General features: G+C 36.2%; 1 protein-coding gene across 3 annotated transcripts in view; it reads left to right on the top strand.

Moving 5' to 3' along the window:
* IFT88 (intraflagellar transport 88) overlaps window positions 1-26,348 on the top strand; it is a 43,020-nt gene that overhangs the window by 8,352 nt on the left and 8,320 nt on the right. For all 3 annotated transcript variants that reach the window (XM_064717656.1, XM_064717646.1, XM_064717665.1), the window contains 12 exons: window positions 1,252-1,322; window positions 2,008-2,094; window positions 4,661-4,760; window positions 9,133-9,219; window positions 9,836-10,022; window positions 10,631-10,739; window positions 12,178-12,328; window positions 13,475-13,590; window positions 16,444-16,496; window positions 17,006-17,071; window positions 18,777-18,883; window positions 24,500-24,554. In XM_064717656.1, coding sequence (XP_064573726.1) covers window positions 1,252-1,322; window positions 2,008-2,094; window positions 4,661-4,760; window positions 9,133-9,219; window positions 9,836-10,022; window positions 10,631-10,739; window positions 12,178-12,328; window positions 13,475-13,590; window positions 16,444-16,496; window positions 17,006-17,071; window positions 18,777-18,883; window positions 24,500-24,554 — 1,189 coding nt within the window. The remainder of the gene's footprint in view (window positions 1-1,251; window positions 1,323-2,007; window positions 2,095-4,660; window positions 4,761-9,132; window positions 9,220-9,835; window positions 10,023-10,630; window positions 10,740-12,177; window positions 12,329-13,474; window positions 13,591-16,443; window positions 16,497-17,005; window positions 17,072-18,776; window positions 18,884-24,499; window positions 24,555-26,348) is intronic.

Below are 26,348 nucleotides of genomic sequence, written 5' to 3'. Positions count from 1 at the left end.
CATGTTCATTTATATGAAATTTTAATAAAATATTTATAAGGTAAAATAAAGGAGCTAAATAATAAGTGAGTTAATGCAAGTTTTCCTCAAGTGAGTGTTAATAAAACTTGTAAATATTGTAGTGTTATTTTACAGAAGAAAACTATAGTGACATTTACGGATGTTTATTTTAGTTTATTAGACTTTGCTGGAAACTGGACTTCCTTTGACTTTCCACGATGCTGAAGAGAGGAAAAAATAGTTAATAGGTTTAGGGTCACTCTTAGAAAAATCCTCTATAGAAAGATCAAAGCTTTTATCTTCTAGCAGTCTTTTTTTCGGTGATGCAAACCTTTCAGTTCTAAATATCAAATACATAACTAATCTTCAAACTGTCTGCAGCTTAACAGTAGCTGTTGTTTCCTATTGTCATAGCATAAGGAAATAAAATTTAACATACAAAGCGCACAGATGTATTTATTGATATATATATATATTTTAATACATTTTATATAATTTCTTATATTAGAAATTATATAAGAGTAAGGATCATTTAGCCTTTGGGTTAATTGACTATGTAAGATGATTCATTGGAAGAAAGCCTTGAGACTGCAGAATTTATTTCTAAGGGTAGGCAAGCTATGGTTTTAACAGACATTACACATTCTCTATTTTTTAAATAAAGAGGTCAGAGAAAAGATTACAGTTTCCTTCTGGTCTTTATTTTGCATATATCTGTTATCTGTCCCAAATAAACAAGGAAGGGGTGGATACCTAACATACATAATTTCTTAACATACATATTTCTTAACATAACATGCATAATTTCTTTTAGAGCTAACAGATGTGTGATAGAAACCATAAGATGATCATCCAAGTTATTGTAACAAGGAGGCTGCACAAGTCTCATCTGCTGAATACCACAGCAGTTCAGCAAATGCTTATTTTTAAGCATGAGAATATTGTCACTGTGATCTGCAGCCTTTCTGGTCTGATACACATGACATGAACTGCATCTGTTAACAACCTTAATGTGAGCTTTGACAACACACATAAGCAGAAAAACAATATTGAAGTAATTGTAATGCCAAATTTCCGAGTATACAGTTAGAAAAGTACTTTGAACTGAAGCTAGCTTTTACAAATGTAGAAAGTAAGTGACATTATAGACTATTTATTTTACATCAATTTGTGTTTGCAATCATATTGTCTATAAAATAAGTAAAACGTTTGTATGCTGGTATAATTTGCATTTGTTTTGTCGCCCTCCAGGATGATCTACATACAAATCTACTGATTGAAGCCATTAAAAATGACAGTTTGAGTCAAATAGAACGTGAGAGGTAATGGTGGACTCTGTTCTTTCTTGACTGTGGTGCCTTGAATTTTAGCTCCAAGAAGGATTATCTGTCTTGTCACCTGTCCACAGCTCTTGTTACAAAAGTGTCCTCCCAGTTCTTAGGAAAGAACATGCTCAGAAAAACCAGTTGGATCACTCAGTTCAGTGTACTGCCCTAAAGTAGAGTATCTACCCCAAGTGTTACAGGGTGCATTGCTTAAAACTTGCAGTGTTTGAGATTTTTAAAAAATACAATTAGTGTGCAGTGAAAGGAAAACAGAAAAAACTAAGAGCTTAATCACAATTCAGGCGAACAGTGCTAACAGAGAACTGGTGGCCTTGACTTCTGAGATTTGTACTGAGTGCAGGAAGAAGCAGAACACATTTTGGTTTGTTTTTTTTTTCCTATACATGTTTTTGAAATGATGATATAGAATTGTATGCAGATCTAGAGTCATTTGGGTTGGAAGGGGCTGCAGAGATGATCTGGTTCCAGCCCCCCTGCCATGGGCAGGGACACTTTCCACTAGATGAGGTTGCTCAGAGCCCCATCCAACCTGGCCTTGAGCACTTCCAGGAATGGGACATCCACAGCTCCTCTGGGCAGCCTGTTCCAGTGCCTCACCACCCTGACAGTGAAGAATTTATTTCATATTTTGTGTTGTGTTTTTGTGTTTTTTTTCCTTTAGGAAATCCTTGGCAGAGGAATACATCATGACAGCTGCTAAACTCATTGCACCAGCAATTGAGACATCTTTTGCAGTAGGCTATGACTGGTAAGAGTCAAGTGGGGCTTCTTTTTGTCTAAGCTGTGTTAACTCTTGTGCTGGTTATGAAACCAGTTCAGAGATGGAAGCAGCCTGGAAAACACAGTTCTCTGTGCATCTCAAACAGCAATCAGGCTATTTTCAGTTTGCCTCCTAACACAACAAAGCATTAGAGTGTGTTCTGTCTTAAAAAGTAATTTATCATTGAAAGTCAACTCTTAATTACACATTTTGCGGTGTTCTCAACCCACACATAAAGTTCAATTGAATTTGAAAATTCCATTTCAAAATTGAAGAGCTTTTAAAAGTTTCAGCAGACAAATGCTGTATGGAAGGCAGTGACTGCTAGTCTTTACGTTGGGGATGGCATAATGAAGACTTGCAGTGCTTAAGAATTTTGATCACTTCATACAGCCATTATATAAAATACTGGAATATAAATTTTAAGAAAGATTTGTTTGAATTTCATTTATGAACCTAATGTTTATAAATATAAACTTAATCTACCATTCCTTAAAACGCTTACGTAGGTGTACACAGTGATAGGCTGCTGACACAGTTCATCATTTGGACTTTATTTTTCAATGTACAGCATAGCTTTTGCTTTCTGTGATATTTTCTACAGCAGAATACTCTTTTCTTTAAAACAAATTCAAATAGACACACTTCCTATGACAGTATAAAAATTAATAGCGTAAGTTTTCCGAAATTTATTTTTAGTTTTGTATTATAAGGGCTTACTTTGATATTTTTTTAATAGCATTGGAAAAGAATATGTATGCAAATGAAAGTTTTGTATTGCAGGCACAATATTACAAACATATATTATTAGTGTTTGGGTAATGAATAATGTTTGATGGCAAAAGAAGACTGTCCTTTACCTGGGGATTATGGCCCATTAGAATTATTCTCAAATTTTGCAGGTCCTATAATTATAATTCACTAGGAAAACTATTTATACTAACAGGAAACAATCTCTCACACAGACATGTATTGTCTGCTTGAGTCCACAAGGTGGTGTTTGATGGTTTAATAATAATTATAATCTTATAATTTCCTACTTCTGCCATTCTGAATGATCAGGATTCAAATAATATGTCTTGTGAAAAAATAGGTTATTTCTTTCTAATTTGTTAGCATTAGCAAGTCAGATTTTTTTGCTCTGTGTCTTGTATTTTGTTCAGAAAAACCAGAAAAAGTTGTCAGATACTCAGTTTTCTTAGTGCTATCCACAGAATACTTGGATATGTATGATCATGGACTAACACATTCTCAGATGTGTTCTGGCTAATTGAACAGCTTTTGCTGAGATTTGTGGGATTGTTTTTTGGATATCAGGGCAGATTTACTCTTTGTTATTTTAAACTGAGGTATTCAAGCCCAAAGAGGAAGTTTAACTGGCAGCTTGAGCTTAGTTTTTCTGATTATTATCTTTATTATGGGTCCTCTGAGTATTAAATGTACTTTCAATTAAATTCATTTTATTTAGAGAAATAAAGTGGGGACAAATACTCTTTGGAGTTTATAACTTCTTACTTAAAATGTGACATATTTTTGGGACTATTCTGTCATATTTCATAAAGAACAGTTGGATGGTTAGATGTCATTGCATTTTATGGTTAAAAGATGTTACAACTGACAGGTGAAAATGCTTTTTTGATGTTGCAAAGACATCTGTAATAAAAGAAGAAATTACCAATTTTTTTTAAAACTTTTTCTCTAACTTAAAAGGCTTTTGTCTAAAGACTGTCCATGTGCCAAACCAATTATAACAGCAGGCAGTTTGTTGTATTAAACTTCTCTTGGCAAAATAGCCAGTTATTAAAAGGAAAGAGGTGGCTTTCCACCAGTTAAAAGTATAGTGGAAGGTGTTAAGGAAGCATCCCACAAGTTGTTCATTTACTGTGCCTATTTTCCAAATGTTTGAGAGAACAGGATATGCATACAATAAATAAAGGCCTTACTTAAATGATCAGGCACTGAAAGCAGATCACACCAAACCATGGAAGGTGGTGGCTGTGAGTGAGCATCCAAACTGTCTGCTGCCTTCTGCTCTGCACTCTTTTTGCAGAAAACCCTAAGCCACAACCTACTGGGGAATGGCCAGAAAGAGACTTATTATTATGACTTGATTAGTGTTATGATGTAGCTCAGGGACACAGTCTGCAGTCTCTGGCATTGTTCACTAGTATTTTTTATAGGTTAGGTAATATATGCATCAGGAGAGGAAATTTAAAAAAACACATTATAACTGCATTATAGAATGTAGCCAAAGAAAATGGCTTGAAAAATAATTTTTGTCAGTTTTTGACATCAAATATTGCTCAGTGATAGAAAATAGAGTGATATTTAGACAGCTGACTCAAAAGAAACAAGAGTTAGCAGAGATACTGTAATTAGGGTAGGTTATAGGACTGTAATATTCTTACAGGTATTTTTAATCAGAGTGCTCTTTGCCACTGTGAAGAAAGATTACCTAAGAAAACTCAGTTTGGAAAGCAAATTAGCTGAAAAAAATGTAACTTGGAGGTATTTGCATAGATGCATTTTGTTCATGGCTTGCTTTCTGTTGCAGGTGTGTTGATGCAGTGAAAGCTTCCCACTATGTAGAATTAGCCAATGATCTGGAAATAAATAAAGCCACTACTTACTTGAGGCAACAGAATTTTAACCAGGTATAGTAACTTCTCACATTAGTGCTTTTCAATACTGTACTTGCCCTTTAGTACTTTTCAATACTGTATATACCTTTGTTAGCCACAGTTTGGTTTTTTTTTTTTGGCAAGAGAAAGTGTGATTTATGCAAATAATAATTATTTTGATGCTGATCAGTAAAATAAATTTATAAAGACACTGGCAAGAGACTAGTTTTATCTAAATGAAATTTCTGCCATGGAAGTTAGAGTGAATAAAGTGCATTTGGAAATCAAAACACCCAAGTGTAGTTTTCTTCACTAGGTGTCCCAGCTGTCATTGCAGTTAGTGGAACTCAGGTCAGTACAGTCAATAGAGCCTAGAAAGCCTTTGCTAATCAGCCTGGGGGTGTTTTCATTAATATGAGCTGAATCTTTCTCTCAATTAGGTTGGCTATTGTACCAGAATACATGCAGCTGCACCTGCTTTGTATAGTTACTGTTTATGCCCTGGTGTTCTTGCAGCTCTCCACGTGCTACAGCATTCTCTAAAATATTATAAATTGTCCTTATACTTTAGTTGGCTCTTCTGTCATTCCATTACATACAAGGCTTCGTTTGGAATAGGAGTAATTAGAAAAAAAGCTTCATCTGAGCAAAACCAAACTTGGATATGTGACAGGATTTGACGTGTTTTCTTTTAAAGTGCACTGGCTGGTACATTCAGTGATAGGAATGCTTCATAAATAAGAAGGAATAGAGCAATCCCCAGCTGTGCATGAGTGGCAAGAATTACAGTAGATCATATACAGCAAAATTAGAAATGAAGCTGTGGATACTTGTTATCTTCTAAGGTCATTCATATTCCCACATCTTGGAGGGATGCACACAGGGCCACATGCTTAACTTCAGCCTGCTTTTACTTCTCATATTTAAGCTTTTCTGGTTTCCTGAGCAGCTCTTGCTCTCCCTGTCTGCCTTGTCCTCTTCTCCTTCCCTGTAGATACAGCAAGAGAGTTATCCTGTATTATCCTGCATGTCTGACTATTGTGGTTTAACCCCAGCTGGCACCTAAACCCCACACAGTCACTCACCCACTCCCTGCCCTGCTGGAATGGGGGATAGAATCAGAAGAGTAAAAGGGAAAAAACTCATGGGCTAAGATAAAGACAGGGTGATTGGTAGAACAAAAGCTGTGCACACAGGCAGAACCAAGGAATTCATTCAGCATGGGCAGGCAGTTGTGTTCAGCCGTCCCCAGGAGAGCAGTGCTCCACCGTGCATAATGGTGACTTGGGGAGACAAGCAGCATTGCTTAAATATTCCCTCTTCCTCCTTCTTGCCCCACCTTTATATGGCACCTCCACCTGGGAGGTCTGGGACCTCCCTTTGATCAGCTGGGGCCAACTGTTGTGCCTGTGTCCTGTCCCAATTCCTTGTGCACCCCCAGTCCACTCACTGGTGGAGTGGGGTGAGGGGCAGAAAAGGCCTTGGCTTTGTGTGAACCCTGCTTAGCTAAACCTGTGTTATCAACAGTTTTCAGCATAAACCCAAACCAGAGTCCCTTAAAGTTTTTATGGAAAGAATTAACTATCCCAGCCAAAACCAACACATTGAAACCCTTTCTGAGATCAGGAAGCAGTTTGAGAGTTTGCAAAGATTTGGGAAAATCTGGTAGCTTTACTGATACAAACTTTACTGGTACATACCCTTTTGAAGGGTGAGAATGTTACAGGTAGGTAAAAAGTCCGATGATCTCGAGAATTTATTGTTTCAAGGGTAATTTTTTGTGATTTCCAGTTAGGGTTCAGTATAGGTCTTATGATCTCAAGAATCTATTGTTTCAATGGTAATTTTTTGTTATTCCCAGTTAGGGTTCAGTATAGGTTCAAAAAACTAAAATCAGTTCTCAGAGATAAAATGAGGTACAGAGATTGTTGGTGTTTTGTGGAGTACTTCAATGGAGGGAGAGGGAAGTCTGTTGGAAGTTAGGAGTAAGGGGAGAAGAACCTTTTTACTTGGATTATGTGACAGAAGACCTTTAACCTGCACTGGAACCACTGAACAGTAGAGTGGGGCTGCAAAGTGGTGATGGCAGAGCATCTTTATATTTGTTTTGTTCTAATAAAACTGCAGCTGACATTTACATTCATCCTGCCTGTCTGTTGTTCATATACTTCCTAACTCACCAACTGCTCAACACACATTTGGCTGAATAACAAGAATGGAAACTTTTTTAAATACTCAGTTCCAAGGCTGAAGTTTTATTGCATCTTTAAAAAAAAAAAAAACAAAAAACCAAACTGAAATAGATTTCTCCTGTTATAACAATGGGCTGTATGTGTTCCTCATAATGAATATATTATTTTAAAACAGTCCTTGCAATTAAAATGTAAAATAAAATTCAAAGGAAAATTACCACATTATGTTTAGTTGTGTGTATAAAATACTTTGATTTTTTTAATGTCAAAGAAAAACTTTGAAAATTAATTTAAAAACAAAATTCTGCACGTTAACCATGCATCTTCTTAACATCTCTGCACACCCTGCTGGAGTCAGGCAAACTGCTTTGAAGTTTAACTTCTATAACCAAATAATTTAGATACACTGGAAGCAACTCACAAAGAATAGTTTGGACAGTCTGTATTTTGATTGTTGAACCTAAGTAATTGTTATTGTTGGGATTGAAAAGTTAGAATTTCTTTAGAAATCTTTAAATGTAACTGATGATGCAGTGCTACCTTACAAGGACGTAAGGAATATTGCCTATGGATTTTCATTCTCATAATTGGGGGCTCATCCTGAGACTCATAATTGCCGAAATGGAGACCCACAACATAATTTACCAGTAAATAAATTGAGTTCAGAATTGTGTGAACTTTTTGTTACACGTGAAAAGGGCATTTCTGTCAGGTCTTTATCATCCAAGGTGCCATTTAGCAGTATAAGCAAAGGTAAATAAATCAGATACAATGAGAAATGGATTTTCAGAAAGTAACTTTGAACTGTAAAGCTCTAAATGATCCAAAAGTTAATTCCATGAAGAAGCAAATCTTTGCTTAAGAGTACCTCAGATATAGTGGTGTTACATCTGGAAATATTTGGGATTATTCCCTTCTTAGAGAAAATCATAAATATATATATATATAAAAAGTTTAAAAGTATAGTTACAAATCTCATATTTCTGAGACCACAAAATCTAGAGCCTAACTTTTGTAATGCTTTTCTTGATTGAAATTGGTATATTCTTAAAGAATTTTCTATTAGATGAATATTAAGATCATTAATAGTTCATAGTCCTTGGGTAGGATGTAGTTGACTGAATCTGTGAACTACATTTAGCTGTATATATTTTGTCATTTTGCACATCATTAATACAGTTACAGTTTTTGTGTAGAGTAACTGTGAAAACTCTGTATGACAGACAATTAAAACTTCTCTTTATGTTTGTTTTGGCATTTGACATACAGTATCGTGCCTTTGATATGTAAACAGCAGCTTAAAGATTTCAGGCAAAGGAGGAAGGAAACTTTTGACTTGCTAATGTTGATGGTTAAATTGTGGTTGCCACATCTGTGTTGTAATAGATGATGGAATTGGGCTCACTGTGATATTCTAACAGCTTATGTTGTTAATATAAATATTTAGCATAAGGGAGATAGGTTTGTTTAATAATTTAGTCTGCAGTTACAAATGTGTTCCATAGTCAATGAAAAGAAAAAGCTGCCTTTTATATCAGAGGGATTTTTTGTAGTTTATTTGCTATAAATATGCTCCTTTTTTTTGTCTATAAACATGTTTATTTTGAAGTTTATGAAATTTTGTTTTCATGTTCAAGTTTTACAAAAAAATCTTCTGGCCTCAAGTTTCACATTTGAGTACTTCCTAAATTTAGACAGTTTTCATCTTCTTATTACACAAAACAAAGGCACATTGAAATCCAGTCCTAGCCTGTGGTGTGTATCTTTTTATATAGTGTGTTATTTTTTCGATTTTTGATAAAGATTTTATGTCAATTCTTTGGTTTTTACTTAAAGAACTAGAAAAATAGGCATGAGAATTTTCATTAGTTGACTAGATTAAAAGCAAATCATCTAACATGCATTTTGTACATACAGAATTGTCAGATACCTGTAGTTCACAGTAGCCTTATCTAATCTAAATTTTGGATAGGTAATAAGTAGCCAATATTATTGAAATATTGTGATGAAAATTAATATTGTATAAATATAGATACAATTTTGTGTGTACATGCTCAGAAGTGTGTGTTACAAGCTCTAGTAATTATCATGTATGTGAGCCTATCAGTTGATAATTTCAGCTGTTTGTTACTCTGAAGTTTGTTTGCATTCTGAAAGGATTTTGGAATAAGTTCACTTCAGTGTGAAATAAGTTGTTTCCGAATTATTTCTAGGCACTGGAGACTTTGAAAATGTTTGAAAAAAAAGATAGCCGAGTAAAGAGTGCAGCTGCAACAAACCTTTCGTTCCTTTATTATTTGGTAAGTGTTTGCTTCAACAAAACCAGTTAAGAACTGTGGCTTATGTAGCAGGCTCTGTATTTTTGTAGCAATTTTTGTGTCTGCCTAAATAATCTCTGCAAACAAGAGATTCTCTTGAGATACTCTACTACCTTAGAGTAGTTATTCTGGAACACCATTGGGAATTTGGATGAAGTCCCTTTGTATACTGTTGATGGGAAGCAGAGTGAGATTGAGCCCCAGGCCACAGGAACATGCTTGCAGTTGGATTTGTGCAGAAGCTCAGTGGCTGGATTTAAAACATTGGCCCTGGGAACCCCAGCTGAACTTCAGAAACATGTGAAATAGGTAGCTTAGGCAGGTCTGTTTGTGTATGAAGTTTGTAGGGCATGGATGTTTTAAATTTATTTTTTAGTAAATGCTACTTTATTGCAACAGAGAAAGCTTGCAGACTGAATGGGACAGAGTGGCAACTTGAAAGAGATGATCTACCTTATGCAAATAAATAAGAACTATTTTAGGATGGAGTAATGGGGTTGTTTTCCATCCTCAATCCCCTGAAATTCCTGGAAGAAGCCACAGCTGCAAGAAAGTTACTTGACAAGTGACTAATACAATGTTTGTTTTGTTCATGTAGGGGAATGAATTGGAACAAGCAACTAACTATGCAGATTTAGCAGTAAATTCTGATAGGTACAATCCATCAGCTCTAACTAACAAAGGAAATACTGTTTTTGCAAATGGAGACTGTGAAAAAGCAGCTGAATTTTATAAGGAAGCTCTCAGGAATGATTCCTTATGCACTGAAGCACTTTACAATCTTGGTAAGTCACAGGTGCTATTGTGATTTAGCTTTTGACTGAAGGTAAAACACTAGTAAAACACTCACTAGTGTTTCTGAGAATCTGTCTTTGAAAGTTTTCTTGTAGAAATATGTGTGAATTATTATTATTTTATCAAGTTATTTATGTTATGGCAAGGTATTAAATTTTACTACCGGTCTGTTTGGCAAAAAAAAAAATCCCAGTGTTAACAACATAATTAATAATTGCAGATGAATAAGTTACTTTGAAGATTAAGAAATTCAGACTACCCACTAAAAGGATACCAGTTTCAGCATTATTAAGCCATCAGTCATTCTCCTCTAAAAGCCTTGCCTTTCCCTCATTCATCTTGCTCTAAAAATGAGATTACATAAGTTCTTGATCTTTGATTGGGTTCATGTTCCTTGTGTTTATCAGTTTGGTAGGTCGTGCTGGCTGATAACAGTTCTGTGCATGGCTCTCACAAATAGAGAGTCCTTTAAAGTCAAGGCAGGTACACTGCCTCCAAGTACTGTGTTTCTGTTTTGCTTTTCTTGGTTATCCTTTCAGTTAATATTCTGAAATAATCTGTTTCTCATTATATTAATACTGTAACCTTTATTTTTTAGGTTTAGCTTACAAGAAGTTAAACAGGATAGATGAAGCTTTGGATTGTTTTCTGAAACTCCATGCAATCCTTCCCAATAGTGCCCAAGTCCTTTACCAGCTAGCAAACATGTATCTTTTTCTGAGTTATTATAAGGAATACTGGTTTTAGTAATCTCATTTAATCTGAAATACGTGTTTCAGTCATGTCAAGGCAATTTAAAAATTTACTATGGTGTCCATTATAGTAAGAATGATTTATTATCTGATGTTTGTGAGAAAAATGAGACCAGAACTTAATCCTTATTGAATATTTCCAGTGAAGCAAGTGAAGAACATTAAGACTGCTCACATTGCAGGGATTAGATTTACACTCAGTATTAAATTGTGTCATGGAATATTTAAACTGCTGCTGTTTTTGCTATGAAAATAATATGGCAGATGTAAGCACAATTAAGTAAAATATTTAAGAAAAAAATCATACAGCTAATAAATGTGAAGTTCTGCTCTGAAAGCTGTTTTCAGATTAGTTAGTGTATGTGTAAGAAGATAATTGTCTCCCAGCACTGCAGAAGCTCAACAAATTGAAAAGCTGAGGGAAGAGATTGGCTTTGCACATCACCTGTGATACCCTAAACTATGAGCTTCTTTAACAGTGCTTCTGAGGGTGTCCAAACTGTAAAAAAATCCTCCCCAAGGCAGAACAGATTCCAGCTGATGTACTACACTTTTAAGAAGAGTCTAAGTAATAAAAATATATTCTAGTCAGTAAAATAAAAAGCTCCAAACATACGAAAGGGCTCTGATCTCTATTGCATGTAAAGCCCCTTTATAGCAGCACAAATGGCCCAACAGCTCTGTGTCCATCTGGGGAAGAGCTTCTGTGCTCCACTGCTATGTAAAACTGCTTTCCACCAATTCTCACAAGCTTCTTCAGTGTCAGGTAGGATGGAGTAGAAACTGAAAAAACAGGTTGGGCAGTAACTCCTGCTGACACTGCCAGAGCTCTGAGCCATTGTACCATTCAGGAGGGAAGAGCACACTGCAGGCTGAGTTACAGCTAAAATTGCTGTTCTCTGGACCAGAGTAGTCTGGACTGTGCTCCTTAGACATACAGCAGAAAAACCTCCTGCTGGCAAAAGGCTGTTCTTAGAATAGCAGTTTTACCTAATCACTTTAGAACAAAATGCTGCTGGTACAGAAACTTGCCAGGTTGTAAAGGCTGCAAATAAATGGCCTGGCTCTCACACTTTGTTCATATAAATGAGGAAGTCCAAGTCAGATTAGTGTCAGAGAGAGAGGGGACAAGTGAGCCCGAGTTCTGTTAAGTCCAACATGGTTCTCAGGTGAAAGAGCAGACAAAGTCTCTAAATACTTTTCTTCTTCTAGCATAAGAAAATTATTTCTGATACAAATGAAATTATGAAAACAGTGTGGAAAAAAGAGTCATTGTATCTCCACACTACAGTGACTGGTGTAGTGTTCAGCATATGGATTGCATTAGGTAAAGTATTAGGGATTTCTAAATCAAACTACCATTGGCATCAGTCCTTGACTGAGGAAAACTCAGATACCAGATCATGGAAGATCCCAATCAAGCCATAGAGTGGCTGCTGCAGTTGATCAGTGTAGTACCAACTGATCCACATGTACTTTCAAAGCTAGGGAATTTATATGATACTGAAGGTGATAAATCCCAGGCTTTTCATTATTACTGTGAGGTAATTTTGCTTTTTCAATACACTTTGTCCTAAGTAAAGAAAATTTTGCCATAGGTTCCTTTATGAAATTAATAATTGATTAATTTAAACCTTATAAAATGTCATCCAAAAAGAGGATAAAAAAGAGATACTGGGGGAGAGTTAACAAAATCTGATTTTTGTAGTCAGATCCTAAGGGAATACATAGGGTATGTTTCCATGTGGATATTGGCCTCAGACTTTCAATTTTTTTAATGTAGTCATTGTTTACACTGACCTGCAATAATGTTAATTTAAAATATAGCCTGGGACAAAATAAAATCGGTATATAATAGAAGTCATTTTAGAGGTGTGTAATGTGACTGAGTTGATTGGAAGCTGTGTCTGTATAATATGGAGATACATATAGATTGTGTTTTGTTTATGCTTGGAAGTTTTTATATATATTCTAACAGTATAGCTATACATTATGTATACACAGTTGCCTAAAGATAGGCAGCTTGTTTCATTTCAAACCAGCTGTGCTACTGTCCACAGTTTGTAGAGATTCTTCTGCGTTAGAAATGAGAATAAGACAGAAGTGTCTGGTGCAATCCAAGAGTTCTCTTTCTTTATCTGTGCAAAGGGAGGATGACCAAGTCTGTGTTGCAATCTGAATTACCAGTTGACTTGTTCTTGAGGATAATTTTGTTGCCTATTTCAACGGGAATTTCTAAAAAGCTGAAAATGCTATTCATGTAGTTATGTACAGAAAGGAATTCTTTGGGGTGAGTTTTCCAGCAGACTGATGTGAATTAGGAATTGTACACTTATTAGTTAGCATTGTTTAATGTTTTAGGTAAGTTATTCACGTATAGATGTGATTTCAGTAAACGTTTTTGCTGTTACAAGCTATTTAAAATAGTATTTCAAATAGGGCTAGATGGAAAATGTGACAGGCTCATCTTGGATAACTTCTAAAAAGCATTCTGCAATTAGGAAACTTAGCATGCTTTCTTTTCCCCCCCCACCAGGATCACTTCGTGTAGCACACTACTTCCATTCATTTATATTACATGTTTTGGGCATCTGGAGAATTAAATACTTGAGTAAGATATTCCAGAAGCAACATAAAGATGTTGTTTATCACTAAAGTTGTGTGGTTTTTCACCTTTCCTATTTTGTCAGTCGTACCGGTATTTCCCTTCCAACATTGAGGTCATTGAGTGGCTTGGAGCATATTACATTGACACCCAGTTCTGTGAAAAAGCCATTGAGTACTTTGAAAGGGCAGCACTTATCCTGTAAGTAGTTATTATTTTATGCCTACTCAGATTTTTGATTAGATATCCATCAGAATACCTAGAGATATACCAGCTGGATAACTTTAATACTATAAACAAACAGCAGGGTTCATTATATTTGTGATATTTTTTAATTTTCTCAACTTTCTGCTCATTTACAGTGTGTTTTTGCTTTTACTGTGCATTTTCAGTGTTAAATAAAATCCTCCATTGGGCCCAAGAGAGGGTTAGCTATTAGAACCTATTTTTCTCTAGTATCTGCAATTAAACATAACTGTGAAGTGGAGAACAGTTCTCCAAAGCCACCAAGACCTCTTTCTCTGTCTTCATGTGAAATATTTCCTTTCTATTGTTTTGTTATGCGGTGAGGATTTGGTGGTTCAGATTAGTGTGTGTTTTGGCTGATCTTACTGCATTTCCTCTTTTCACATGACTTCTACTTCCATCAAATAAGGCATGTAAGTAAGCAAAAATGTGCAGTGCTGTACTACCAGTAATCAGTGAAAATAAATTGACAATCAGTGAAAATAAATTGAGGCTAAACTGATCCTGACAAAGATATTTGAATTATGCTGAGTTTAGTTCAACAACTTAATTGCTGAAATTGTTCTTTAGCAGAATATGATGCACTTCAGTAAGTATATAGGTCACATACTTTATTTTAGTTCAGAAAGAGACCTCACTACAGAATGGTTTATAAATAAAATATGGTCAAATTTAAATTTGTAATCCAGAGTTCAAAGAGAGTTCTAAGAACATACACAGTCTTTTTATCTGGAAACAAATATATGTCTATAGGTTCATGAAGAATTTTGTGTTAATAGACGAACAACAATTCATTCCCAATAAGTGTGAATTTCTTTATTTTGTGTTTTAGGAAAACTATGAAAAGTTATGCAAAACTCTGTTATGGCTTCTCTTGTGATGGTCTAAAATTTGACATTCTTTTTGTTCTTGAATCTGAATGACATGTATGTACAAAACACCATATGAACAAAAAATTCATTCAGTATAATTCAAGGAGAAGTGATTCTGCATATAGGTTGTAAGAAGTTCAGTAAAAAATCCTAACTCTGGCTTTGAGATGCTTGGGTGAGAGTAGACCTTAATTACAGATGAGAAAATCTAAGGTTAAATTAAGAATTAAAAATGAAAAAAAAATAGAGAAAAATAGACTTCACTCAAATGGTGATTTATTTATAAAGAAATAGAGAAGTACTTTAGACAAAAATGCACAGGAGAGCTGACAGAAATCACAGTTCACACGTTTGCCAGCATTCTTTTCCCTACAAATACCGGCCACCTTAAAAAATCATTTTAGTCAAGCTATGAGATTTCATATGCTGGCATTCACGGCCTTCTTAGAAAATTTGGAAAGAAACAGCTGAGAATAAGAGGAATTATTTCACAATCTTGTTTTGGCAAAGATTTAAATATTTTGTGCTTCATGTCGCAGTCGCTCCATGCATTAAGTATGTGGATTGTAAAGTACTTATGAAGAATTGGCATATTAAATTCTTCAGTATTACTTGTAATTTATCTGTAATACAGAAAAATGTTTTCTTTATGGGAGGAGATTTTTAATTGTACATAAGACAGCATAAATATTTTGCTGTTTATTTGGTATTAAAAATAGAGACTAGATATGCTAATTGGTAAATATGAATGTAAATATGAGTTGCTACTAACTTTAAATAAAGTTGAAAATTTTGAAATTATATCCTTATTTTAGCTGTCAACAGCATTTTAAAATTTTATTGTTTAATGCATTCAGTATTTTAATCACAATAACTACTTTTTAAATTGCATTCTAAGATAACTTGTTAGACAATGAATTGGGAAACAGTTTTTCACTATTTTATTTTTCCTAGCACACTGAAGTCTATCCTTAATAAAAGGGCTTAGTGTAGTTAGTACTTGATGCTGACAATTTATTCTCTCTAGAGTTTTCATACTGAACTGAGTAATAAATTCTATTATGGTGTGTGTTTGGCTGCCTTTGTTTGCAGGAGACACATTCAGCTGAAGGTAAAAAGATGCAACATTTGTATTTCATGAACTTGCTTGGCAACTACCAGGCAAACAGATTGCTTAGAGTTAAAAATGGCCTGTGCTATGATTAGAGAGGAAAACTGAAGAGGATAAGTACAAAACTATTCTGAAAATATTAACTGACAGTCCCTTTTGGATATGCTACTATTCAATTGTAAGCCACTTGTGCAACATTCTTTGGCTTATAGAGGATGCTTACGCTGTTAACATGAAAATTTCCTAATTTTCACATTGTCTGGGTAAAAATGATGAAAGAGTCCAACAGTTTTATTGCACATGCTCAAGCATCCCAAATATTTTCTCTGACCATACTGTCACCATTATGTGCTAAAAAAGAAGGACAGGCAGCAGCTAGGACATCAAGGTGATAGCACAGAGGAGGAGCCAGAGTTCAAAGCTGTGAGTAGGGACTGTGTTTCCTGGCAGGAATCCCTTGGGCATGTGTGGGACCCTAGTGATGGGACCTCCTCAGAGTACAATTTAGCATTTTGTTCCTCCCCCATTGCACGGTTCTGTATCTCTGACAAAGATTAGTGGTTCACATGTCAGGTCTACTAATTGTGTGAATCATGAACCTGAGGAAAAACTCTAGCATGGGACTGAAAATGTGACAGAGTCTTGGAAACAGGCGTGTGATGCAGCAGTGTGTGAGCTGAGCAGGATACATTCTTTCTAGGAAGGCAACATGCTAGGTGAAACATTGATTAGTAGGTAAATAGTAGATCTTTACCAGTGCTATGCAGATTATTTTGCTCATTCATTGTTTGGCAGTGTACGTGATTTTGTTTTGTTTATATGCAGGCCAACACAAGTGAAATGGCAGCTGATGGTTGCCAGTTGCTACAGAAGAAGTGGTAAGTTCTGTAACTTTTTTGTTATTGCTTTCAGGTTTGTAACATTTTTTTGTAATTCATTGAGGTTGTTCAGCTGGGAGAATAACGGGAGGGTTTCATGGGAAGGATGGAGACAGACTGAGGTCTGCAGTTCCAGGTCATGGAGCAACAGTTTTAAATTGAATAAGAGTAGACTTACACTGGGCATAAGGGAGGAATTTTTCATTGTGAGCATGGTGAGACACTGGAACAATGGTGTCATAGAAGAAGGTCAAAACAAAAACCCCAAAAATCAGTAACCTCCTCCTCATTAATTCTCTTATTTACAGTGTAATTTGGACTGTTTTCAGATGCTTTTAGTTTTTACTATCCATTAATAAAGAATGTTAAGTTTGTTCTTACAAATTTAGTCCTACAATACTAAATCATTAATTATAAAGATGAATTGATGTTAAGGTGTTCCAATTTCTCATCAAATATTCTTTTTTATATTTGAATGTGTGGATAGGAGATGTTTGTTTTGTTTGCAGGCAACTACCAGAAAGCTCTGGAGAAATACAAAGTCATTCACAGAAAATTCCCAGAGAATGTTGAATGTAAGTTGTCTCATTCTGTGGTGCAACTATCAAAGGAAACTTTGTTACATTGAATAGGTGTGTTAGTAATCATATGATGTATTTTTCATACAAAAATGCTTCCATTAACTAATATTTTATTCATGCTAATGCTGCATGGTTTTTGTGACAACACTGACACGTGATTTAAGAAATGTGAGGGTAATGCTGAAGAAGAGCAATGAAAAGAAACTTTAACTGAGTTGCATTACATGAGTTCTTTCTCATACATATGTCCTAGATTTTATAACTATGTTACTCATTTCATCTTTCTTCTGAAAAATATATGTATTTGTACTTCTGTTTCCTGTGAGTTGAAACTCCTGCTGTAAATTTCTAGATATGAGAAAATCTTATTGCTAAGTTTTATCAAAGTCAGGGTTTCCAGAAAAAACATCGAGGATGAGATTTTGTTGCTGGGTTTTTAACTATAGCTTGTCACCCAGTCTCTGGAAAATCCATAGAGGATTTCAAACTAAACTGCAGGAAACACAACTTTGAAGAGTAAGACATTTTGTAAAATCAGTCACACCTGTACTGTAAATAAAAAAGCCCTGTAGGAAATAATGGTTGCCAGTGGTTGTGTAAACATTCTCTTCCATCCCACGCCATGCCTCACAAATTCCAAAATACAAGGTTGTTGCCAACGAGTCTGTGCTTTCAGATGCAATGTGGGAAGAACAGTCATTGTATTTTATTTTAAAATTGTATCGTTCTGCTTTAACAAATGTATTGCTTTTTTAAAGAGCAATCACAGCTCTCTTGTACAAGTGAAATTCAATACTGTCATTCCTTAAAGTTATATGCAAAATGTCATGTTCCTGTTGCTCACACACATTTCAGAGGAGCATCTAGTAAACCTTTTAGAATGCAAATATGTTTCTGAACATAGTTTCTACAAATTTCACAAATGGAGGCAGGAGTTAGGCAAGACAATTTAACTGATCTAAGTTTTCTGCTGTTGAAACAATAGTTCTTCCCTCATCCATCCCTGAGCATGGGCTTCCTAAACCAGCAGAAAACTAACTTAGCACAAAATGAAATAAAATGTTTGTGAAAGCAGTCTGGAGAGAATGGATCATGTCCTGCTTGTTTCTGCTTCAGTTCTTTGAAAGGAATGTTAACAAACACATAGGAATACCAATAGTGTTTTCAGAGTTTGGTAGAGTGTCTCAGGAGAATGTTTTTCAGGGATACTTTTAGTTCAATCATACAGTTACATTTGATTTTTATGTCAGCTTTGTTGGGGTTTCTAATTCTATAAATATTACTCTTTGAAAATCAACCATAGAGGAAAAAACCATTTTGATTCACTTGGCATTTGCAAAATTGTTTTCAACAAAATTCTCTTGATAGCATCTCCTTAGTAATACTGTAGTATCATTTCTATGCTTTCCAGCTTCCAAAATATTTTGCAAATGTCAAGAGTTCTGAGCCAAAATAGTTAGTATGCCTTTTGCCTGCCACATATACTGATGGTATTTGTACTGTTCGTGGATACAGACACAGAGAAAGTAGTGAATTACTTGCAAAATATCACAACTTGTGTGGTGATACTGGACTGGAGTCACCTTGTTTGCTGTTATTTGCACTGTTTGCCATTCTGCATGTCCAGTTCTGTCAGGGTGCACTTGTAGTTTGACCTGCTTGTAAGTCCTTTTCTAACAGTGCTTTGCTTTCCAATTAGGCCTCAGATTTTTAGTTCGCCTCTGCACAGACATGGGGCTGAAAGAAGTCCAGGAATACATAACAAAGCTCAAGAAAGCAGAAAAATTAAAAGAAATCAGAGAGCAGGTAAGTTTGTTTCTGTGTGTATTACACAGTATTGCTGCAGAGGTAGGTGAAGCTAAAGTAATGTTTATGATACTTCAAGACAAATTGTATTGTTAACTTCCTGGTTTACAGAAGCTCATCTTTTGGGGTTTGGGAGACTTAGTTTTAAATTACTGATCAGTCTTACATCTGTCTGAATAGTTTCTGAGCACCGGATTTTTTGTGATTTTTAAATACTAGTGAAAGATGGTGGACATGAGGGAATGCCAGAGCCACTCGCATAATTCAATGTCTGTGGAATGTCGTCTTTCCTACTCACTTGCCAGATTTTACTTAATACTTCAGTGGATTTATGAGCCAAGTAATAATGCAACTATAGGGAGAGATGGGAAGCCTAAGAATTTGTCCATGTAAAAGAACTCCTTTTTCATTATATACAGAACTGCAGCACTGACATATTATATAGGTAGAAGTAAACTATTCATGTGAGTGCCAATTTAAAAAAAAAAAAAAGAAAAGAATTCCATGGAAAAGTAACAGGCTGTGAAAGGTATGAGATCATAACTTGTGTTCTGTTCAGAAGAGTGAGCTCACGTTTGTGTGTGTGTGCACTCGTGCATTGTTGTCTTGCTATTCTGGTGATAAAATAAGATTTTAAAATTAAAAACAGCTGCTTGTTTGAAAAGCATTATCCATGCAAAGTATTCAAGCTTGCTTTGCCTATCCAGAGAATTGCCTCAGAGCTACATAGTCACATTAGGATACTTTAAGTATTAACTATTTAACTCTGCTCTTACTAACACTTATTAGTCCCTTTTGATGACAGATCATGTGCACATGTATTCTTGGCTGCTTCTGCTTAAGTTCCAGGGAGCCTGAGTATGCATGTGGGCATGGGGACACTTTAAAAATGAAACTCACAAGGGGAAGCACTGACTGAAGGATTGCAGCTTTATGCTGCAACCACACTTTGAGGGGCTAGCTGAAGTGTACTGACTGGGTTTTTCAGTAACTGTAAAATTCAAAGCACTTGGGAAAATGGACAAAAGAAAACAGTTAACAGCTATATGGGATTGATATTCCTCTATGTCTCCCCATAATTGTATCAGTAAGCAAAACAGATGACCAGGTATAATGTACCTATTCTGCAGAACTCACAATAAAGAGATTCACTGAAGTGTGTTAAACAGCCTTTGCTTGGTTTCTGATCACTTCAGTGTCAGTAATATACATAGTTTGTTGCAGTAACTTTCAATACCTCAGTGCTTTACTTGAGAAAGCTCACCAACAAAACCAGTTAAAACTGATTTATTTTATAGTTGACTAGAGAGAGACAGAGGTCCCTGAAGAAGAAAGGCCATTTCTTTGAATGTAATTCTGAAGGCATTAATTGTAGATGGGCAATGTCAAGGACTTTAAAGAAAACAGCTTTTTTTCTTTACAAAAGTTAATATTTGAATACAATTTAAAAAAACTAAAAATTGTCATGTCTCTGTTTTTTTCATATGGGAAGCAAGAGCTTTCCCAAACACATTATTTTCTGGTGAGGAAAAAGCTACTGATAGACTATTTAAAAGTTTAAATCCTCTAAGTAACTTAAGATTTTAGTAGCATAAAAATTATGTTTAAATTATGGGTTTTTTTCATTCTGACTTCTTTGTGTTAAGGGAATTCATCAAGTCATACCTGAATGACAGAAGTGTCAGTGGGCTCCAACACAGACTTGTGGTTGAACAAGTTATTGCACACTTGGTTTAGACCGTTCAGGCTTTAAGAGTGACCATAACTCAGCCATGGTGTGGGAAGCTCCCTCTGTGTCTTGCATTTCAGAATTCCTGTTTAAGAGTGTGTTGACTCTATCCTGTCACAACACTAACCTTGCAAAGCTGGATCACAGGATGGTTTAGGTTGAAAGGAACATTTAAAGATTATCTAGTTTCAAGCCCCTGCTGTGGGCAGGGACACCTTCCATTATCAAGTTGCTCAGAGCCCCATCAAATCTGACTTTGAACATTTACAGAGATGGTCATCCACAGCTTCTCTGGGCAATCTGTTCCAGTGTCCCAACATCCTCAACATATTTTTTTTCTCCTTCTCTACCCTCTCTCAGTTAAAAGCCATTATTCCTTGTCCTGCCACCACAGGCCTTAGTAAAAGGTCTGTCCCCATATTTCTTTTAAGACCCCTTTAAGTATTGAAAGGCCACAACATTTCCCCAGTCTTCTCTTCTCCAGGCTGAACAACTTCAACCCTCCCAGCCTGTCTTCACTGGAGAAGTGCTTCAGCTCTCTTTTCATCTTCATGGTCCTCCTCTGGGCCCTCTCCAACAGGGCCAAGTCCTTACACTGGATGCTCCAGAACTGGACACACAACTCTGGAGTATCAGGAGGGCAGAGTAGAGCAGATCAGATAGGGTTTCTATAATGGCACTTTTAATTAGTCAAAGCTTTAAGATAGATCTGCTTAAATATTTCCTCTAGTGTGTTACCCAGAAAAGAAAAAAAATTAATTCAGCCTTTTGAATAAGCCTGATAGTACTGTAATTTAAACTAAACTGATTTTCATTTAAGCAGATAAAATGAAATGCAGTAAGTTTAAAAAACCCAAACAAACCCCAGACAAACACACCTCTTTCCTTTGTGCCCCCTAAAAACCACAGTCAATAATAAAAATACAACAGGTTTCTTGTCAGTTCTGTCAACTTCATTCCTGCAGACAGGCCAGTGTTTCCAGCCTGAGTAAGCTCTGAATGGGTGCAAAATTCTGCCCCTGTGGTTCCGAGTACACTTTCTTCAGCACCTCTGAAGTCTGATCAGTTGCTTTCTGCTCCTTGCTGCTCCTTGTCGCTCCTTGTCTTGGCGGGCCATGCTCCCATCTCCTCCTCCTGCCTTTCTCCTCTGCCAAGCTCTCAAAACTTTCCAAGTTCTTTCCAAAGGAAAGGAACAACTTTTTCTGCTCCCAAGGAACGCACTGACACAGTTTTCTTAGTAATGAACACTGCTGTAATTGGTAAAGGAGCGAAGACACTAAGGAAAGATGTTTCAGGGCACACTGTGACTCAGGATGCAGCTGTCCTGCATTAGTACTGGAGTATCTTTCTGTGACAATCTCTGCATCAGTGCTGTCCTGCAAACAATAGCCCTGCAGTTCCTTCTTTTGCTATTGATGTTACATCTGGGTTCCCATCCTCTGTTTTTGGGTTTGGGAAGTTTTTTTTTGTTTGTTTCTTGGTTGGGGGTGGGTGTGTGATTTTTAGTCTTCTTTCTGCCATCTGGCTTTGGAAATTACTAGGGTTTTTTTCCTAAGTTCCTTCTGTCGTCCATGACCATACAGTCATAAACTATATTTCCTAGTTCTAAAATTACCAAATTTTAATATTTCACCACCTAAGTTTCCAATTGGAATACTGGTTTCAGTTAGCAGTACCAGATACAATTCAATTCCTGCTCCCAATTTTAGACTAACCCTTGATTTCTCAATTGCACCCAGTAAAGACAAAATAGGTAAAATGCTAGGATAGTATACCTGCATTTCACAGTCTGCACACAGACTTTGTCTTCCTATAGAAATTTATCAAAATTTATAATTTGTTTTTCCAGAATAAGTATATCCACATGGAGTTTATACCAAAATAAATATACTGGAGTACTTATTTCCCTCAGTTCTCAAATATGGACAAGTTGTTAAATACTTCCAGCCAAGAATCTGGGAACATCTGTGGAGTTCATTCCCTGTAGAAATTGTTCTCCCTGCTTCTCACAGCATTTAGTTTTTACTGCAACCTTCATATATTGGAATGTTGGAGGGATGGTGGGGGTGGGAGCTGGGGTCTTTTGTTTTTGTTTGTTCGATTGGGGTTTTTTACTGCATTAGTCTTCCTTTTTCATGTTTCACTCTAAAAAAAGACAGGTAATAGTGTAAAAGTTCACAGAGCCTCCTTGGCACTGCTGTGCACACACATTACTGTTTATTTCCCTTCAGTGAGCTTAATGGCTGAGAGGGGGCTGATGGGCTGTGCTGAGGAGCAGTAATGAGAGGTGCAAATGCTGCAGGGGCCTTACTGCCTTTGCCTTCAGGCATCCACATCTGGGCTAACCATCCCAAATGTCTTTTGCAGTCATGGGAGAAATAGGCTTTTTTAGGGTGGAAACCTATTTTGAATGTCTGCTTTTAGTGTGGGATTACTTACAAACTACTCACTTGGAATTTTACAGGAGTTAATCATATGTTTAGATTGTAGTTATTATGTTATATTTTGGGAGGAAGGTCCTGGGGTGTAAATGCCAAGAGGGCACTGTCACATAGGAACTGCTTCCCTTGGGTGGACAGAAGCTGAGCTGCTGTCAGACTTGTTGTCAGTCCTTCAACAGCTGGGAGAGTCTGGACAGGCTTCCTGAAGGATTGATATATGCTACTTCACTGGGCTGTGAAAAGGATATTTAATCCAAAATTCAGAGAACATATTTTAGGCTTGAGGATTTCCCAAAGCAAATAAAAAAGTGTGAGAAATTCTGGTCCCAGACTGAATTGCTCCAAGAGCAGTCCTGGTTTCACACTAGGCTCAATGCTTTCCTGTCTGACTCCTGTGGGTTTTGATTTAAGAGTTCTTCCTTTTTCTGTTGGCATGAATCTTGGAACTTCTTTCACTTCTTTGGTATCATTCCAACTTTGCCAGACTTTATGATATTTTTCTGGTGAAAAATGAGTGAAGAATTCATAGTAATTGACCTGGAGACATGATGTGTCTTTTAATCAGATCCTGAATTCCTATTTTGAAGTAAGATGCAGAGATACTTTATTAATAGCTGAGTGCGTTAAACATCAAGTTTTTGTACCTACCTATCAAAAAGTCCCTCACTGAGGTGTCCTGTCTCATAATTGACAAGATGTACGCATAAGAAATCTGGTGTTTTGCCAGAAGATCTGTCTGCCATGTCATACAAAGGTATTGCTTTGATAAACTGTTAAAATTTTCAAATAACACTCAAAAAAAACACAGCTGGGAGATGTTTATGGTGCCTTCCCCTATGCAAGAGAGCTGACTTTTTAAACACAGCTTTTAAAGTATTTACCTTCACCTTTATCTTGCATTTAACACTCAAAGCAAATTAAATTTTGCTGTGAAATACAGTTCTGTGCCAAAAATTCAAAATCCAAGATCCATAGGGTGAATAGTTCTTTTTATAGATTCCCCCACTTCTCCCTTTTGAGTCTTTACAATAATAAAATGCTTGTGGGATTTACAAGATGTTAATGGGCAGAGGCTACTTTGAACTCATGCAAGGAGAGCTGTGTTGCCTGTTTTTTCAGCTGTACTTTACAAAGGAACATCTGAACTATTTTTAGGCACATTCCTTGTATAAATTTTATCTGAAGAAAAATAATTTACTGAGATATTCTATTTGAATTTCACAGAACTCTTGTTTTATATAAACATTGGATTTAACCCTGATTTTAAGGACAATTTTATGTGTTGAAAAGCAACCTTTAGTAGTTACAGTGTAGTAAGTCTAGTTTAACATTCTTCTACTCTTTTATTAACAAGCTGAGTTTAATTTTCAGTCATTTTCTCTAATATATATTAGTAAATGAGTTTTTTTGTTCTGTTCTTTTCAAACCTTTTCCACTTTCGTGCAGCGCATTAAATCTGGCAGAGAGGGCAGCGCGCGCAGCCGCAAAGAGGGAAGTGGTGGTAAGTAGTCAAGGCCTCTGCTTAAATATCACTTTTGACAGGACCCTGAAGGAAACAGATTTTCTGAAAGTGTTTCTAAAGCCTCCTTTCATCCTGAAACACCCACAAATATGCACTGAGTAAAATGTAAGGGCTTCAGAAACTTTGTTTCGTACTTTTTGATTTTCTCATTGCAACCGGTACAGTAGCATGGATGTGGTCCCACATTTATGTTTTATATACAGACCTTATTGTATGCCTAAAGCTAAATTTCTGATTGTTTTCAGTACTGTGGACATGAATGTTTTTATCCCATTAACTTGGTATTTGAACATTTTTAACTTTGGAATATTTACTAAAAGGAATAATTTGTTACAACAAAACAGAACACTTAAGCCATGGAAATTAGGAATTCATTGTTTCTTTATTTAACATGAAGGAAAAGGAATTTTGTGTCCACCATGTAATCCACAATGATAGGTGTTTGTTACAAGTTCAGCACATTGTTCTGTGCAGCCAGCTCTGTATTAAGGATAACATACTTTACTATCTTTGAGCTCATCCTTCCCCTTATCTCTGGGTAGCAGAACTGAAGTTCTAGAGTCTTTCCTAGAAGAAATCTTCCTCCCTGGACACTCAGTTTCCCTGCTTCTATAAATTTGCAATCCTGATTTCCATAAATGTAAAACTCCTGCAATGTAAGTCAGGAAACTGCCCTGTATTGTCTTTTCTGCACTAGGTAGCCTGCGTATTGCAGGGCAAATGAATTTTCCCTCCCATTATTAAATCCATGAAATTAGTAATGTAAACCTAACAGTCCCCCACTGCTGCTCTAAGGAAACTAGAAGACTTCAGGCTACTTCAACCACCTGCAAAAAAAAAACCAAAAAAACCCAACCAACCAAAACCCCATATTTTAACCCAAAAATGAAATGGTTTATTTGTATCCTGCTTTTGATTTATCTTGATATCAATGGGTTTCATTAGAAAATATCCCCAGTAAATTCTTGCCTCTCTTCCCTTCCTTTTACAGAGAAATTTTTTTTTTTCTTATTTGGTAATTTTATTTCTCCACCTACATAGCAGATATTTTACTACACTTAGCGAATTCTGTAGGGTCAGGAAAAGTCATGGCAATTACTGATGTAATCTGAAGATGACCTTAGAATGCTGTTACATTTATGAAGACTGCTTCCCTGGATTTTCTGAAGCCTAAGAGTGAGTGTTAGGTGCTTGAGAGAGATCTCATTCCTTTTCCAGCTCAGTAGTTTCACTAGAGAAGCTTTTAAATAATTTCTTGATGTGTGGAAGAAACAACCATTCACCTAGGATTGAATTTTACCTCTTTTGGGCCTCAGGCCAAAGTAATTCTTTATTTAAGTAGCAGAACAGGGTGGAAGAGGATGGAGAGTTTCTGGGCCCTGCTTTGGTGCATAAACCCTGTGATCAGGCAGCCAGCTGGAGGTGCCAACAAAGCAGCACTGTGAGGCAGGATTGGTCCCTGTTCTCTGTCATTAAGAGGAATCCACTTCAGCATCCAGCAAGTAGAAATGAAGAGCAGCATTGGAAACAGGCAAGGGTATTTGCAGCTGTGCAAAACTTTGCATCAGATGTGTAGGGAAATGACACCAAGGGTCTCTTCCAGCTCTATTTTGTAATTATCCCCACCCTCATTCATGAAAAAGGGGCATCTTTCAGGAGGGAGAGAGTAATTCAGCAAAAGAAGGTGTACCTAATGCTTATGCTGAAAGGATGCTAAGACAACATAAATCCCACAAACTACCAGTTTGTCAGTATTTCTTTTAAAGACACAAG

The sequence above is a fragment of the Zonotrichia leucophrys genome, chromosome 1 (assembly GCF_028769735.1).
Source record: "Zonotrichia leucophrys gambelii isolate GWCS_2022_RI chromosome 1, RI_Zleu_2.0, whole genome shotgun sequence".
NCBI lineage: Eukaryota > Metazoa > Chordata > Aves > Passeriformes > Passerellidae > Zonotrichia > Zonotrichia leucophrys.
Note: the sequence above shows the minus strand (reverse complement) of the source record. Positions and strands in the feature narration are given on the sequence as shown.